Genomic DNA, 19,187 nt, shown 5'->3' on the forward strand with positions numbered 1-19,187 from the left:
AAACCCTGTTTCAACCTCTGATGACATTTTGGGTGAAATCTCACTCCCACTGAAGTCATCATTTGGTAGCTATTGGCAAAAAGCAGTAAGATATTTTTTTCATCTTGTGTGCTGTTCCTTTTAGGCTAAAGACTGGTAAACTATTATGCTATGAAAGCACAGGTGATAACCTACACATTGAATAAAATCCAAGTTTTGGAATTTTGTTGGAACAAACTCTAATTCTGAGACCACATTTAAGTCTGATGTACTAATAAAGTCCTGATACCACCACAATTTACAACAGTCTCCAAAACAGTGGAGACGTGAACAAAGAGATAAGACATAGGTGAAATATGTGGTCAGAAACTAACATGTGACTACAGGAACCCTAAAGACTGGAACCAGAGCAAGAATTTAAAATATTAAGTTATATACTTATGGCCTCCTCTTTGGGAACTTCAGGCAAATAGAAAATGTCTTTATTTTTTTAACTTTTTTAATTGAATGTGAAAAGCAAGAATATTACTAAAAATGTTGTATGTCTAGATCATTTATAAATATTCAGACACTGAAGTGCACTGCATAAATGCACATAAATTATGTTATACATATTTATTTTTAAACATTTGCTATAATATCAGGATTTCTTCATTCCACGAATACTGAAAAAATCCTACAGTATCATTGATGGACAGGAGGCTAGAAAATTAGGCACAGATTTTATTTTTTAGTTTTATTTTATAATAAGAAACTGGGCCACTAGAACTATGTAACCGAAGCTTGAGTGCGTGCACTGTAAGGCCCCTGCAGTCTTTTACAACTTTTCAGCGTACCGCTGTTGTGAACTGGGTTTGCACTCTGCCAGCAGAGCAGCTCTGACCCATGGAGAGCACTCCTTCAGATCAACACTGCCTCAGGCTTTACTGCTTTCTCCAAGAAGTCTTACATTTCAGGCATCAAGTTGAATTTCTTCTGGAGATGATTAACCCAAACCCATGACAGATTTTTTCCAAGATATCCAACTCCTTATGTTTATTTTATCCTGGCTCTTTTTGGATGTACTGGACACAAGTAACCTACTCATTTTACATGTTAAAGGGCTGGTGGAGAGCCATTAATTCCTTAAAATGAGAAAATATTTCAATGCGAGAGTTCTGTTGTGTGAGCTCAAACTAAATAATAAGAAACAAAGCCATAGAATTCTGATTTTAAAAGATAGATCCCCTTCCACACTGCAGGTTTCTGTAATGCATTTTCATCACATTTCAGGATAGATCTTACATTCTCTGGAAATGCATTATTCTGTCATTTTTGTCAGTGCTGTATGATTTTGAAACTACATCCCTAATGTGGCACACAAATTTAAAGCCTGGGAGATATGTAATAATTGCATTTTACTGTAAACATGGCAATTCAGCTAGTAGAATTTCAGCAAGGCCAGATATCAAATGTGGTTATTAATCCTTTTCAGACCACAGCTCAATAAAATATGACTTAATTTAGAAATGGATGGTTACAAACAGTGGGCTTTCTGGAAGTTGATGTAATTTATATTTTTCTATTGAAAATACCTAAATTCTAAAAGCAGCTAACAAAAATTATTAGCTATAGTTCAATGTCTTTTTAAATGATTTTAAATAACAAACAGCAAAATATTTAAAGTACAGGAAAGAGTGAATATTAGCATTCCACTCTCAGTACCTTCTCAACTCTCATACAGATATTTAAAAGCATCAGTAATTTAAATCAATATAAAATCTATTTTAAATACCACATATATTTTTTCTTCAATGTATTCATATATTGTAATACAGAAAATCTAAGAAACTATGTTGATCATTATGTAACAATAATTTAATGAGCTCACATAATTAACTCAAATGTAACCTTAAATTACCACTTCCCAAAGTCTCAGGTTCACATTTTTAATTAGCACTAGTAATAATAATCTATAAGAATGTTTTGAAACATTTTTCACTTGAGACTAAATGGAGTTACATAATTGTGAACTATCAGAAAGCTGGAAAACAGATGACTTTTAACAGATCCTTGATATTTATCTTCCAATCATATGACATAATCACAAGATCATTTTACCTTTTATTCTTGTTTCAATATGAAAAAGAAATGTTATTTCTACTGACAATTTTAAAAGAAATGAATAAATATTTCCAAAATTAAAAGCCACCTGAGAAAGCATAATCTGTTTATTATCAAATTTGTATTGGTGAAATCTGTCTTAACATTATACCCATTACATTTTCTTTAGTCACCAATAAGCATAAAATGCCAACTAAAGCTACAGGTTCCTAAACCACAGTAAACATATCTTGACAACACAGTGCAATGCATTTTTAATATAGTTAAACTTCCTGGCATTGGACATTGTGCACATTCCTGTGAGAAGCCAAGTTGTATTGCTTCCATTCCTTTAAAGTGGATGGTATAGACGTGCCACTAACAGATATGGATATGACTAAAAATAAATGTACTCCATGTTCCAATAAATCACCTAATCTACATTATTAGAACATAGTCTATGAAACTCTGGGAAACTAAGTGAATCATATCCAAATACTTGGATAGTTTGACTGGACTCTCAGCTGACCTACTGCATTCTTCCAACTTGCTCTGCGGATCGGAACCCAGCTTCCCATTCCACTGAACAGAAATTATTTGGATAATCCACCAAAATTGTTGAGGTAGAGGATTAAAGAGGATCCCAAAAGTTATATACTCTTCCCAAAGCTTGTAGGAAAACAAAGTTTTAGGCCTCTGGGCTTCTTTAGTTTTGAGCTGTTGTACTGGAACAAAACACTCACGCACTTGGTTGGAAAAGTAGGTATCCTTCCTCTGTGTAAATGAAATTGCAGACCCTATAATTATAGACACACAGCTGGCAGAGATGCTCTGTTACACATTCAGCCAGGACTAATTGGAACTTTCCAAGAAAAGAGGAGGAGTCAAGGACAGATTCTTCCTTCAATTCCTGATCTACTTTATCCAAAATAGTCAAGACTACTCTATGTTAAATCAATAACTGAAATAGTCTCCAGACAAGAGATACAGTCATAAAGCTTTCTAAAAATGTTTTGCTGCAAAATAGGAAATTATGAAAATTAACTGTGTTCCTTATAATGTTTCTAAAATTTTGAAATCTTTGAAATGTCATCATCTACAAAACACACAAAAATCCGCAAGAATGTTCATTAAAACAGTATAAGCAGGCATATTTTTTTTGTCAACTAACTAGCACTAACTGAAACTCAGCAACTATGCTGGAAGCACAATGCTATCACACCAAAAAATGCTGTGTAATATACATAATCCCAGGAAACATCCAAAGAATCATCAGAAGTGAAAGTAGATAATGTCAGGCTTTCATCTATCTTCAGGTTTTTGATCAGGCTATAGTTTCTTAAGAGGAACAGTAAACACATGTTTACATTCGCATATTATGTGGCTTATTTTACAACCTATGAAAGTTAATGTCACAATATATAATTACAATTAAAAAATATTATTTATTTAAATAATAGTTTTAATGAACCTGTATTATACAATGACCATATGCATTAAATTAATTTTAAAGAAACTGGAACAGCATCTAGACAGAAAGCATTAGGATTACGAAATGTACATTGATATTACAAATTACACCAGAGAATAATTGTTCATAATTTACTTTCCTTTCAAAATACACAAATAAAAAAGCACGTGCTATGCTTATTGTATTCATATACCCACGTATACTCACAATACATGCAAATGTATTTGTGTGTGTACACACATGTATTGTATGTATATGTATTGACACATACACACATATACACTAACACACATTTAATTACATTCCTATGGTTTGTGCCTTCACATGTTGCTTGTATTTTTAAATGGTAAACTCTCGTCTGTCCAAACAATGTTTCCTCATGCTGTTGATGAGGCATGTAATACAAAGGGATTTGTCTCTAACTTCTGTGTGCTATTGTGATACACATGTGAAATAGTGGTCCCCTGTGGAGATATTTATAACATCAGTGAGTAAAGCATGATGATTCTTCTAAAATTTAATAAAAATTTATGATATCACTCAAGTTTTGAAAATGTATTTTCCTACAATGTGTATGTCAAATTAGAGATATGCGAATTGTCCCATGGGATTAAAGTTATGCACAAGTTTTCAAAACTGTATATCAACCTTTTGCATATCAGCTCATCACAACTTCTGTAATAGAAAGGTAGTTGAATACTGCATCAACTCTATATTGTCACTATGTTTAGATATTCCTTTACAGATGCTGTATGATACAACACTGTCAGTATGATGCAGTAGCTTACATGAGAAGGCAAATTATGACAGAATATAACCTTTATCTCAGAAACACATAAGCATCAGATATTAAGCTCATTCCTTTCACTCTTTTTTTTTATACCTCTTTTTTATTCCTTTTTGTCTTTGTATTTTTAAATAAAAACTAAAGACACAATGAAGACAAAAGACATTTATCATACATTTCAACTAGATTACCTCTTATATATTCACTACCATGATGTGTTCCAGTTTGAAAATCTAAAGCTGTTCTAATTGTTTCACTTCCGAGGGCATCCCCTTTCAAAAGTAGTGATTCTGTTATTTAACAGATAACATATGTGTACTTGCTGTTGATGCTACATTTTTTTCACCCATTTCCCAGTTTAAAGAAATAAAGCAGGAATATTTAGAATGTGCTTTTTTTTTTTTTTTTTTTCCTAGATTTAATGGTTTATGAAGGGGATGGATTAGAGTACAAATTTTGTACCAGAGCATTGACCACCAATCTGTGAAGGTAAAAGGGCTTGAGTGGAGGTAGCTTATTTCCACCATGCAATGGACTGGTCTGTGTTCTCTCTTAACTTAAAATAGTGTCCACAAGATTTATGGATACAGAGTGAAAACATTCTACCTTCTTGTTTCAGAAAGAATTCCCATCACAGAGCAGACCCAAAGAAATCTATTCCAGGCAAGAAGAAGAAATGGTCAAAAGGTGAAAGAGGGAAATGGGAAATCAGCTTTTCTGTGAGTGAAAAGATGACTGATAACACAACTCTGAAATTATCATGCAGGTGCTTTGCTTTGTAGTAGATAACATGTAGTAGGTAACATGTCTGACAAGTTCAGACACATGAATAAATGCTCTGTGCTGCACTCTGGGTTCTAATTCACAACCTAGTGTTTTCTGGCCATATCACCTGAAGTAGCCATGCCTCAGGTAGAAGGACAATTTTATATTCTGGTCAAGCAGAAGAGTATTGATTGCCTTCTTGAAGGCTCACCAGATTGCATGTAAGTACCCAATAAAACATTGCTGCAAAAAAATATGATTATTAGCTGGCTGAAGAAGTACAATCGTCCTCGAAATGAAAGATAAACAGGAGTTTCATTACAGTGCTTGCCTTTTGATATCTAATTTTCTATGGTGCCTTCTCTCCATGTATTCAAAAAGTAATTTCAGTAATATTTAGAATGCATACATTGGCTTTCCAAAATGAAAAGAAGGTCTCCAGGCAGAAACAGATAAACTGGTGGCAGCAAAGCTAGGCTAAACCTACAGTGACTTTAGGATACTGAGACTGGGATCAAGCTTCTCTCTTTGACATGGTTTTGAACATTCACACTACTGCTTGTAGGCTTTGGGAATCCAGGGTTTTGTAGGCAGTCTGCATGTCCTATTTTTTCAGCATATGATGCATTCTGGCAATAAGCATATGCCACAGGAACAGATATGAGACACTGGGAATGCTAGATCAGACACAGCATATAGACTCTCTATACTCTAGGTAAATTTATGCTTGGATCCAAGGCAAATAGCAGTACAAACATTTTTCCTCTTCAGAATTCACCAAGAATGGTTTCCAACCAAATCTGAGCATAGGTTTATGAATGTGAGGCAAATCTGGATTTTCATATAGCTAGTTAATTCACTGAAGTGTAATTCAGGTATACTCAGATTGATTGCACACCTGCCTCAGGTTCTAATTTCTATTCTCATTCAGTGAATGTTAATATAGTATTATTATTTTTAATTTTACTTTGTGGGATTAGGAATAAATCAGATAGCATATGGTTGTGTCTTTGAAAAAAAGACAGAGGTGGCAACTTTCTGAGAACACTATTGAGTTGCAAAAGGAATCAAAACAGTCTAAAAAGAATGTTTCTAGAGATGCTCAGCTGTTTATAGCAAGGGTATTTTAAATAGACTTGACCTTATTCTAGTTGTACTGAAACCAAGGGGAGTTTTAACATTAATTTCAACAGTAAAAGAGCTACATCAGTATTTAAATGTTTTTGGAAAGCCAATTTTCTGTTTACATGCTGAATATTCTTTTATTGTTTTCTGTCAAATGGTGGGTTTTTAGGGAATATTTACGAAAGTAGCTTCCTAAGAACATGTTAATGATTGTCAGGAATTAATAGCTAGTTTGAAAAAAGGTGACAATGAAATGAAGAATTTTAAGTGGTATTTCATTTATAAAATTTTATTCTAGTGCTTTGTATTTTATGCATCTGTGACATGCTTTGATGTTTTTTATGATGATTATTTTTATAATGAAGATTTAATAATAGTAACAAAAATAAATAAATTTAGGCACCAGTTCATTATGAATTAATCTCTAGAAGCACCCCCCATCCTCCCCAGTGAATTGAAATTGAAATGTTTCACTGCTGTAATTTGAGATACACAGGAACAGATAAGGACCTTAAACTCCTGCCTTCTCCTATTTGTGCTTATTGGTTTACATTTCAAGTAGACTTGCTTAAAAGACATTACAAGATATATATGCTTATATGCATAGAGAGAAAGTGAAATACTTGTTCATACCTTCAAAGTAACCAGCATTTATAGGCTGTGTCTTCCTTGGTGGTTTCACATGGAGATGTTTATTTTCATGGTTTTCGAACAACGCCAGGCGCACAGCTGGGTCTAGATGACAACAACAAGTTAAAATCAAAGGTCAGACCTGGCTCATTCATTCCTTCAAGCAGTTTTTCACCTTTTAGCCACTTAATAAATGAAAATACCTTTAAAAGTAGGTTTTATATTCACAAAGGATTACACTTTCTAAAATAAAGCAACACAAATACATGCGCAACTGAGAATCAAAGTCACTATTTCACAGGTCTTTAACACTGTTGATCTTTTAGGTAGCTCATCTCCAAATTAAAAATAAATTCTAAAGCATATATTTGTAGAAAATATTTTAAAAGTCTGTTTTTAAAGCTTGAAATTAAATTAGAAATATTAATGGAACATATGTCAAGCACTGTTTCTAAAAGCTTTGATTCAGAATTATTCAGCAGGCTAAACCAAGTCCTTTACACACAAAAAATGTTAACAGGAGGCCATTTATTTTTTAAGGCTAAACATACAGATAATAAGATAGCCTTTTTCCATGTCCCATCCTTAATGAAATAAAAAATACTTGAAAAGCCTATAGACTCATCTATATGCCACACTATGAAATCTTGATTAGTTTCATAACTGTTATTTTGAAAATTTTGCAAAGAAGCAAAGATGAGCACAGCATTGTATATAATCTAGATAATACAAGTTCATACATTGGAAAAATTATAAAGTTTAATTAACAAAAGCTAAACTAATGCAAAACCACAGAAGTCAGGAAAGGTGATTTTCATGTATTTCTTATGTGAAGGAAGAATTGCTTGCTTGACACAGGAGAAAAACAGGAGTTTAAGAGAAACAGTGGATTAGAAAGAATGAGAGAATTCTACGCACAGTGCAGAATAAACCAGCCAGTTATTAAAAAAAAAAAAAAAAAGGACTGAGAAGAATGTAGAAACAAAAGCAATAACGATGAGCAGAATAATATAGGGTTTTGTAGGTATGACACTGAACATGATAACATGAGTAACAGAAAGCCACAGGAAAAAATCAAAGAAGTATGTTTCAGATGGTTAAAAGAAGACGACAGTAGCCAAAGCAGAGAAATACATGCTCAGGAATATCTGAGAAACAATGAGGCAGAAGAGGTTTGTCTACAAAGGTGACTACAAAATGTCAGAAAAGGGTAGAAATTATTAAAAATAAGAAGGGAGAACAGCAATAGAACTTAGTAATAAAGTAGATATGGCAAGGAAAGGATCTAAATTTTCACAAAGAATCAAAGTGTATCAAAAATGAGTATATGAGACACTGCCAGAAGAGATAGAGCAGGAAAACAGAAGAGATGGAAAGACTCAGAAGCATTCAGACAGAATAAATTTACATGACTATTTATGTCTGATGCTTCATTTTGAGCTTGTTACATGACCTTGTAGGTATTTATTAGAGAGTTTATAAGACCACCTACAATACTGCAGCAAAGTAGGTTTTTTTCGGGGGGGGGGGGGGGCGGGGAGGGGCACTGTTCTTTATTTATGGAAATAAAGGATCAGAATGCCCTGTTAAATAAGTGGGCAATTTCTTATGAAGTTTAACAGTAATTTATAAAGTTGGTTTTGACTAGACCTCTATATTTGCAGTAGACACTCCTGTTACAAACTAATGAAATATAAAGGGATCCTAAGAGCTCCACTTTTTTCCAGAGAATGCTCTCTAGATACAAGCAAGACGACACAGACATACTGTATGATTGCCTTATAAGCCCGGAGAAGATCTCTAATTGGGTATGGATACTTTAAGAGATAATGCATAGACAAAACACATCAAAATATTATTAAATTCTTGATCAGCCCACACTGCAGCAGCATTTGGTTGACAAAGTGTTCTTAATGATGCTAACCTCTCACAAAGCAGCAAACTTAACGAATGAAGGAATCTTGGAAAATATGGATGGAAGCAATTTAGGCCGTGCCTTCTTCCCAAGACAGAATCAGCCATACCTTAATCTTTGTTATCTCAAATTGTCTAGAAAAACTTCTCTCATCTTGTTGTATGATGTCTACAGGTTCCAGATTAGCCCAGAGAAAGTCATTTTAACCCACTTTTACTAACTAAAGTAAACGAAATGACCCAAGAAGCACAATAATTATTAGCTCCATTAGTTTTAAAGGTAGAACATTACAATGATCTGATAATGGCATTACTTTATTCACAGACTGGATTACCAAGTTTGTAGATATTTTCACTTGGTATAGATGGATAAAATAGGCCTATTTTGACATTCCTTCCAACTCAAAAATAAATTTGTAGCTACATAGTGTTCTTCATGGTAGCAAATGTTTGGGGCAGTAGATCACAGTAAGATTTGTGATAAAAAACATCTTGAAATAGTAGCACATTATATTTTATAAGTTCTCTCTGAAATTTTAAGTGATAGAAGTTATAAAAAATATTTTAAGTAAAGTATGAATTATTAGCATTTTCTATAGTTGCAAGACACATAGCCATATGAGTACTATACATGGATTAAAATGTACAGAATAAAACTTTTAATCACAGTTTTTCCAACATCCAGCATACAGTGTTGATAAAAAGACTTCTAAAACATTCTAGCTTTATGTGAGTTACAAAACCAGTGTCTTTCTTCAATAGAAGACCAAAGACAAAGTGATGAAATTGATTAGAAACTCTTCAGACAAAATGTGATTGAGGATTTCCAAACTATTTTTGATAACTTAAAATAATTCCTGATATAACATACTTCTTTCCTACCTGGGTCTCTTGAAATTGTTCCAAAATATTTTTAAAATGTCATCTTTCCTTAATCCAGCCTCCCACCCAAGGTTATGAAAACTCCAACCAGTCCAAAGTTAAATTCTACCAAGGACTTCTGGGCAAAGAAACATGAAGTTTTTAGTGCCAACCTAGATTTTTCAAACATTTATTTGTGTACGAGGATATCGGCTGTAAAGAAAGTCCATGAAATGGGAAGAGAGGGAAATGGTAGAAATTGTTCTTCTAAGAGATTTCTATCAGATTTATCTTTGAGTCTTTGCAAAATACCTTAAATAATCTACAGGGATTTAACACAGTGCCAGACTACTTGAATTTGTACCTACCTGGATCACCTCAGCCATAGCCTAGAGCTCTTTCGTTATTAAAAATGAGTCCTTTTCTTTATCTAGTCTCAAATGTAGGCAATATTACATAGATTACTTTATAATACTAGTGCTTTTCAGTCTCTGAGTGAGCTAGGGAAATGAACTGCATGTATGCTTTGATGACAAGCAATCAAATGTTTTAGATTTCACACAGAGAACTGTGAGAGTCCAATAGTTCAAAAATCATACAAATACCTTCCTGGATTCTGGCACACTCATTAAAATGTGGCTTATTAGATGATGATCTGTGCTGGCAATCTAGGAACCAGGGAGGTAATTTAATGCACATTGCTTGGCTGACTCCAAATATAGAAGATAAGTTGGACAAACACAAGAAAAGTTATAGAAACAATATGGAAGGAATAGTTGCTGCTTGATCTGGCACCGCATTTGCTAAACAACTTCTTGATAATACATGAAACTAAAAAAATTAAATGTTTGTCACTCATTTTTGTTGCACAATATCTATAATTAGAAAAACATAAACATATTTGTGTCAACTTTAAAGAGTTGATAAATCAAAGTAGCACAGTGACAGATGCTTATCTATAAGATAATTCAATTTGTAAAGTTGTTTGGAAGAAAGACCACATTTTGTTCCATAACTGAACAGCAATTAGAACTCCAACTCATCCATTGCTAGAGTTCCCAGATGATACTGTTAACATGGAATATGCAACAATAACAAAAATAGCTTTCTTTGTACTACTAAGAAAATATAGATCAATGGTCATTTATCTAATATGTAACAAGCAATATTAGTACACACATATTTTTATTCCAACTGTTGTTAATTCAACAAATCAATGTTGTATAGTCAGATCTTCTGTTCTGGGGTTGTGGGTTTTGAGGGAGGAGGTGGATTTTTTTTTTTTTTTTTTTTTTGTTTTGTTTTGTTTTGTTTTTTTAATTAGCATTGCTGTCTTAAATTCTACACTAGAACTAAAAAATAATTTCTAACCTCTATGAAATATCTTTATCATTGTGCTTGGATTCTAGGAGTCAAGGCCCACTCCAACTGCTTTTTACTTTTTTTTTTTTCCTACCTATGTGGCAGCAAGAATTACCATCTCATGGTATCAGTCACTGACAAGAGAGCTTTCATTTGGAGAGGAAATGGTTAAACAAGAAGTAATACAGCAGTGTAGGAGAGACAATCTGAAAGCAAGACAAGGCTTCCAGCCATCTTAAAAGAAAAAGTTAACTTTCAGAGGCTAATATAAAATCCACAGTATCAAGGAAATTCAAAGTTAAGCAAAAAATTATGTACTGCTGTGCTAACACATGTTTAGGAAGCTAGGATTGTTATGAGCCACAGACGCTTAATTTTTAAGCACAGTGAGGTGTATTAACATCTGCTGTATTTAGGTTTTTAATTAGAATTTCTACAAAATTTTATGCACCCATGAAAAACAGGAATATTTCTGACATTATGCCAGTTTTACTTGGCTGCAAAATTTCTAGTTTCTTGCCCACACTTTTTGTATTATCTTACTGTAGAGTAAAAATAGTTGAAGCAGACACAACCTACATTTGGTATCGTTAAAATACAGGCCACAACTTTAACTACATAAACAAGCATACATAACTGTAGTGGATTAGGGCATAACAGGCCTTAAGGCCATTACTTGGTGGGACTGGTCTACTGCAATATAAGCATTGCCCAAATCACTCATTATTATAAGGTTATGCTACTTTAAGCTCTTCCTTGTAATACAAACCACAGGATTCAGTGCACTTGCTAGTATTTTCCATATTTTTTTCACTACTGAGAAGGTACATGGCCAGACATATGAGGTAAGATACTTCTCAGTTACTTCTACATATCTGTAGTTTAACTGAACATCAGCCAGCCACTCTAGGTTTTGTGTCTAGGCAGTGGAGAACTGTAAGTGCTTTTACAGTGAGATTCAAGTAGCCTGTTTATGAATTATGTATGAGGAGGCACTGAATAGCATTTAAGGTAGCTATTTCTTTCCATAAAAGAATGTAGATGACTAGCTCTGATGTATACTTCTATAATTAACCAAATGAAACGCACTGCTGTTGCATTAGAAGACAAATGCTTCAGATGGAAAATGAAAAGGAATAAATTCCCACACCTGGGGACGTTAAGAATTGAAGCTGTTCATGACTGTCCAGTCCAAGTTCCAATCCAGCAGATGTCTTGACTATATTAAAGAACAATTGTAAAACTCTTTGAATGGAAGCTGATTTAACACTTCGCATTTGTGAATCTCAGGCCTAAGGCAAAGGAGTTTGGAAGCAGACAGCATACTCTGATAGGCCATTTGTTCCTACAAAATCCATCAACTTACCATTACCTGCAACTAATAAGATCATTGCCACGGAATTATCAATAGCACAGAAAAGATGATTGGGATGATACTGAAATCTTAGTATAAAAGCTATCAGTTTACTTGTTAATAGCTTATAATTTATTTGTATCTAGAACCTTTTAACGTTGCTGTTGTTTTCCTTTTTGTCAGAACTTAGTTTTGCTTTTAAATCAGATGTGTAGTAATAAATGGATCTAACACGGGAAATTGCTCTTTCACATCTTGTAATTTCCACTTTTAAGTGGATACTAGCTACTTATTTTCTAGTGGGTAGGAATATTTATCACAATAGCAAAATTATTTAACTGCAGTTAGCATACCTTCAACTACTTTAAATCAGAAAGCTAAAAAGCAAACAGTTGCAATTATAACACCGAGGACCTGGAAATTCAAAAGGACGAGCAGGAAGAATACTACTAAAAATAAATCCTACAACATTTCATATGCAGCTTCAATAAGTACAAGATGGATGAAGATCATTTCTGAGAAGGTGAAGGTGATAGGAAACTAATTTCTATGGAAACATTAAAAGACAACGTTGACATCTACTTACTCAGATGAATTTCAATCTGCTTTTAAATATCAGAAGGAATACAGTCTCTTATGGAATTCCCGCTTCAGTAGTGTTAAACTCACAGCAATGGCCTAAGATTGCGAACTCTCTCTCTCTCATGATAACTGGAATTGCTGTAAGTATTCTAGCATGAGGAGTACCACACAGAGATCCAAGAAAGATACTGGCAGCCTAATGGATCTGGTTTCAGTTTCCTGATCTGGAGCTGGCTAGCCTCAGGATAAGGTATATCTACTCTAATTTAAATGCTGTAAAGTCCCTCTGTTCAACCAGAACTTCAGCAAGACCCTGACTTGCTCTCACCGCTTCAGAGGAGTAGCAAATGTATATCATAATTATATATGTGGAGATTCTTCTCACATGGAGAATATTCCATCAAGATAATTTTTTAATGCATCAGCTGAGTTTAAGCATAAGTTTAAGATAAAAATTCTTGTTTTAATTGATAACATCTATTTGGTCCTCATTGATCAAGGAAGAACTGACTTTGTCAGTGTGCTGTATGAGGAAGAACAGTTAGCTTGATAATATTTGTACTGAAAAGGGATTGATAGTGCAGTATTTTCAGTCATAATTATTTGTTCTAGAAATTATTCTTTCTGTTTATCTGAAAAAAAAAAGGCTGTGATTTTAATGGGTGTCAGAGAATTCTACACAGGAAAAATAGATATACAGGTTACTTTTGTGCTTGATTCAATGGTCAGAAAGACAAAAATTCCTATATGAGGTAGTGTCAAGAAGAGAAAATTCGAACCTATAAAAACATTGTGCAAAAGTTTTGTTAATTTTTTAAAAGCTAGTAATATACTTTGAGAATATTCCAAGTGATACAGTAATAAGCTCAACATATATATACCATATTGAATAATCTGAACAAAGATAATATAAACATATCCAAAAAATCAATTAGAACTACAACAAAAATAGGATAGAAAATTTTATATGGTCAATTAGACATTTATGACTGGATTAATTACTACTAACATAAACCAGAGAGCATATGGAGAAAAGATTATATAACCGAATAAGCTCTGTTCATCACAAAATGATACAAAGGCCACCAAATGGAACATATGTAAAAAACTCAGCTGCACACCAGATAATTACTATTTTCTTTTTTTCTTTAGGTGACATGGTAGGGTTGCATCATGGGAAGCTATCTGGAGTTAAATATAACTTTAACCTCTTACCCATTTTTTCTCCCTTCCATAAAAATAAAGCATGGTTTGCTGATTACATGTAACTTTCTCCCACTTCCCTGCCCTCCCCCCCTTCTTTGTTTTAACTACAGATCTTTTTTGTCATATTTAGTTTTAGGTATGATATTTCAAGTAGAAAAAAATCATACAAACACTTTTCCTAACTTTATCTGTAAGCTGAATTTTTTCCATTCCAATAACAAAATTTCTTTCAATATTTTCAACAGTTCATACAGAAGAGATTTTCAATGTTATACAAAAAAGGAAAATTAACTTTACATTGTGATACAATAAAAATATAATAAGTAAAAAAAAGTACACTTTCCAAAGTTCATTTAGAGTTAGTTCATATTGTCAACTAGGCTCTTATATACTTCAATGTTTCTTATAATAGTAGTATTTTATTAATATTTTTATTAACTTATTCAATTAACATTTGTATTAGCATATCATACTAACAGTTAATGATTCCAAGAAAGGTTCATTGACATAAGTATCTGAGAAGCAGAAGACAATTACAGAGAAGCTGGATAAGCATTACCTATTTCTACAGTGAATATTTAATACAAAAAATATGATTTAATTTCTTATGTATCAAACTGTCACTTTCATAAGTATTTCTTGCATATGTCAATAATTTTAACTTGAGATTCCCCCAAGAGGAAAATACAAGAAGCACAAAATACAGAAATATAAATTCCACATCTAGAAAAAAAGATACATGAACAAAAAGAAACAAAATTTCTGTTTATCATATCTGTCAAATATTCAACTTCAAAACCCAGCAGAATGATTTTTAAAATATGAATACTTTATCACTGGAACAAATTGATTTAAACTGAGTTGTTTTTACTGAATCACATTCCACCTTTATTCAAATTAATGTTTAATGTTGTGCAAGCAAAGTTTTTAAGAGAGACACTATTTTGAGATTCTAAGAATAGAAAAATTACATCAATATAACCATTTTTAAACTGTTGACTTACCTAAATTTTTATTATTATATTTTTGGGGCTTCATTTTATGGGCCCTCTTCAGCATTAGCTGTGCAGTAGAAATATCCTTAAAACCCCTAGAGGAAGAGAATAACTTACTAAACATTTCACATGTATTATGTTACAGCAGCTGCATATTATTGTATAATGCACTTTTTAAAAAGAATGCAAGTGTATAGTACTTCTTATACATGGTATGAAACTTTCCGATTACACAGATAGCTGCAATGCTTAACTTAACATTACATTATTGCAATTCATTAAGCTAGTCTCCGAGACAGTTGTAAAGGTAATTACAATAATTTTTACTTTGGTAGAAAACAGAAATTCTTGAAAGGTAGAACTTAAAAAAAAAAAGGAGGTAACAACAGCTAACCATACTGTACCTATTCCTGGAAGTCTCTTTGTAAGCAAAACAGCTTAACATACCATTCTTCTGAAATTTTCTCTTCTTTTTCAGACATGACTGAAAACTTCTTTTTTTCCTTCCAGCCAGAGAGCTGTGACATTGTTGCCTTCCCTGACCTGAAAACAAAGTATAAGAGTGGTACTTAAAAGCAGGTAAATAAGGAAGGGTCTTGGGTGAGTATTTTGCAGCCTTTGTCATTACGGAAGTTGTTTGTGCCTTGTAAAGGCACTTTTGAAGCTTGGAAATAATACAGAAAAATCTATTTTAATACTCCAGGAAGGCTTTATCTTGGAGAGTAATAAAAGTCTGCCATCAATTTGAAATGTTTACATTTCAATTACTTGAAGCATATTTCAGTCCTTTCTCTCCAAAAGAATGCAGCTGTGTAAGAAATCCCTTTTAATCTTTATCTAGTCTTACAAATCTTTATTTCAACATCTATGTCATGATATATGTGAAAAAATATGTTTTATGATTTATAATCAAACCTAGATAAATGAAAATACACATATATATTCTTATATTCTTAATTCTGGTAGTCAATGAAAAATAACAACTGAATTTAATATATTTGTTTTTAACAAGTAAATACTTTTTAATTCCAGCAATTTAATATAAACCAAAAGTAGCAAAAGCATCAGAAAACAGCCTCAAGTTCTCCTGCTTTTGATTTTTGTCAAAATCAAATTAACTGAATATCATGAAAAAATATATTCTTTAACTTACCTGCTATGAAAGTGGATATTTTCTGCTGAGTATGAATGTGGTCTGTTAACACAATGACAAATTTCTTGTTCTGACAATGTCAAACTATCTGAATGTTCACTGGAATATGAAGGCCTAGAATACTTTTAAGTAAGAGAAAGAAAAAATATGCAGCTGATGATTCCTGTGAGTTTGAGTTTAAAATGTACAGGTAAACCTGCACCTGGGTTTGCACAATCTATTACTATAACAGAAAGGATTCTTAATGGTCATATGTCCATTACAGACCTTATCTTCAACTAACTAAAGAGAGCAAAAAGGTGACTTTATTTAATGTCCCCAAATATAATGAATTATACATTTATAAGTCTCATTTCTTTTAACTGTATGAAACAAAACATTAATAATACTATGCTCGTAACAAGAAGAGAAAACCCTGACAAAACAAAAAGCTAAAACTTCAAAGTTTATTAAATAACTAGCAGACATTTCAGTTCAATGACCTTTAGCTGTTCTGAAAACATTCAGCTGTTGTCATATAATGCGGATCTTAGTATTTTTAAAGTAGTGTGTCAACTAGCAATTTTTAATCTATTGCCAAATGTACAGATGAAGCACATCATCTTTTTTTCTGCTACTGTGAAGTAAAGTGTTGAAATAAATCCAAAATAAAGAAATAACTAAGCAAATTAAAGAAAATCTGAAAGAAAAATTGCATCTGGACATGAGGAGGAAGTCTGAGACTTCTAAAAGTAATTGTGTTTTTCAAGTCAATAGATTCTCGTATTAATCACCCAGAATAGCATATCCTTAAGGAAGGAATAAAGACTGAAGAGTAAGAAGTTTCTGTGACTTGTTACCTTTGGCCAGTGCAGCTGGTTTGAGCACAGGAGTGTTTTTGAAGGGAAACGGGTGGAATCTAGAGTTAGCCATTCCTTCTCTAATGCAGCCTGCATGAATGAGTAAAGTCAAATAGTGAACTGATAAAATCAGTTTAGTTTTGATAACTTTTGCAAAGTCTCTTTTAAATTGTCTTACATACTGTTTCAAGTGTTTTTAAGTCATACATCAGAACTGCCACCTGCAGAGCAATTGCACTTAAAACATCTTTGGAGATGCTGTGTTGTAGTGTTTTATTTTAAACAAATCAGATTAACAGTATTTGTGGGTTGCGGAGGGGTTTTGGGGTTGTTTTATTTTTTAAATAAATGCATCCTCTCCTCAAATTCTTGTAATTTTATCCCAACACTGTTAGTAGACCTAAGTTATTAAAAAAGACAGATAACCTCTGAAAAATTACAGACCTAGGGTTTTTAAAGGCCTAAAGAACATGAACAGCTTTGTCTGCTGTTTTTGACTAATTGAGTATTTTATAACCAGATGTAGGTGCCTGATGCTGTTAAACTTGCTTTTGTTGAGCTGAACTGAATTGGTGAATAGTTTTAATTGAAATCTGGGGTTAAAAAAGTGAATGCTACATGTACTTATTCATTCAATTAATCAATTTTGGTTTTGATGTAATGGAATAATTTGCAAACTAAAATGAGAGGCTGGAATGAAGAAGTGTGACAGAATTAGATCCTAACTGGTGTCTCTAGCACTTCAAGGCAGAATTCAGTTTTCTTTCATAAAAACAAAATTTAGATTTTGCTTCAAACTCAACCTGTATATGACTTATTTTTCTTATACGTCCTTGAGTGTTTGGACCACATGTTCTTTCAATATATTCTGATAAGTGAGAGAAGTAAATTATTCCAAACAGTAAGTAAACACCTCTGAAGAATTTGGCTTTGCTTACATAGGGCTCAGTTATTCAGGCTGTTCTTACTTCAGCAGCAAAAAAAGCAGGGGTACATTCTTTTGAAAATGTCTAATTTATAAAATCAGATTACCTTTCCTCTATTCACAGAATATTTCAGATTGCACTGATTTCTTACCCTGAGAAATTATACTAACTTTGGATAGCTTATCGTGTACTTTGTCTGAACAGGGCTTTGCACAGCCTTGGTTGTTGAAGAAGGTCTTCCAAGCCCTTTGAAATTCTGAGAGAAAAGGATCATATTCCAGCTATTTTGAATAGGTTACTTCAGGTACTGGTTGCATAATTTGGTGACTCTGAAACCACCCTTTTTATTTATAAGGTAACTGTGAACCAGTATTATTCTTCTTACATTCTGACCTAGCCTTTTAAAATAAATCTTCAATAAATTTTGATTTTATTTTCTTGGGATTTAGAAGAGATACATTCGTGCATCTTTGATTCCTTATTTCTGGAATTCCCTATGCTTTGATTACAGTATGTTTTGGTTTTCATGCTTCTATTTAATAAATCTGGATAAATTCTATGCCCTCATTATTAATAGATAATGTCTCTTTATCACTCTTCCCCTTCCTACCATTTCAATTCATGATAAATATGCGACATTATCCTTTTTATCACACCTCCTCTCACAGGTGGCTGTATATGTTAAAAATATATATGTAAATAAACTGTGGAGGCACGCAACAAGTAAAACGTATCACATTCTTTAGGTGTCATATTTAGCTACAACCCACTAATCTATTTTTCCTGAGTAATTTCTCTTATGTTGATAACTGCTGAGTAGTTGATTCAATTTTCATTTAGAAAAAAAAAAAAGTCACAGTTAAAATCTATTCCAGAAGCAGATGGTAGTAAATCAAATTCCAAAGGTCATCATTTAAAGATGTGAAATTGATATAATTCAGACACAGAAGACTGACAAGTTTGTATTCAAGTTTTGCAATTGCATGATATCTATGGGCAGAATGGTCAAAACTAATAACTACAAAAAAGGCAGAAAATCTGACAAAAAACTGTCAGTGAAATTAGATATTCTTTTTCCTTGTCCTCCTTGAACTTACTCTTTAATTGCGCTATGTAAATCATATTTCGGGCTTTTCAGATTAGAGTTTTTCACTTA

The 19,187-nt window shown here is 32.9% G+C and overlaps 1 protein-coding gene across 1 annotated transcript in view; it reads right to left on the reverse strand.

Moving 5' to 3' along the window:
- The window catches only part of LRRIQ1 (leucine rich repeats and IQ motif containing 1), a 112,073-nt gene that overhangs the window by 37,154 nt on the left and 55,732 nt on the right, over window positions 1–19,187 (reverse strand). The window contains exons 18-22 of the mRNA XM_032999856.2: window positions 17,106–17,195; window positions 16,267–16,388; window positions 15,561–15,656; window positions 15,123–15,208; window positions 6,843–6,944 (exon numbers count right to left, since the gene is read on the reverse strand). Coding sequence (XP_032855747.2) covers window positions 6,843–6,944; window positions 15,123–15,208; window positions 15,561–15,656; window positions 16,267–16,388; window positions 17,106–17,195 — 496 coding nt within the window. The remainder of the gene's footprint in view (window positions 1–6,842; window positions 6,945–15,122; window positions 15,209–15,560; window positions 15,657–16,266; window positions 16,389–17,105; window positions 17,196–19,187) is intronic.

Source organism: Tyto alba, unplaced genomic scaffold (genome assembly GCF_018691265.1).
Source record: "Tyto alba isolate M040663 unplaced genomic scaffold, T.alba_DEE_v4.0 Super-Scaffold_2, whole genome shotgun sequence".
NCBI lineage: Eukaryota > Metazoa > Chordata > Aves > Strigiformes > Tytonidae > Tyto > Tyto alba.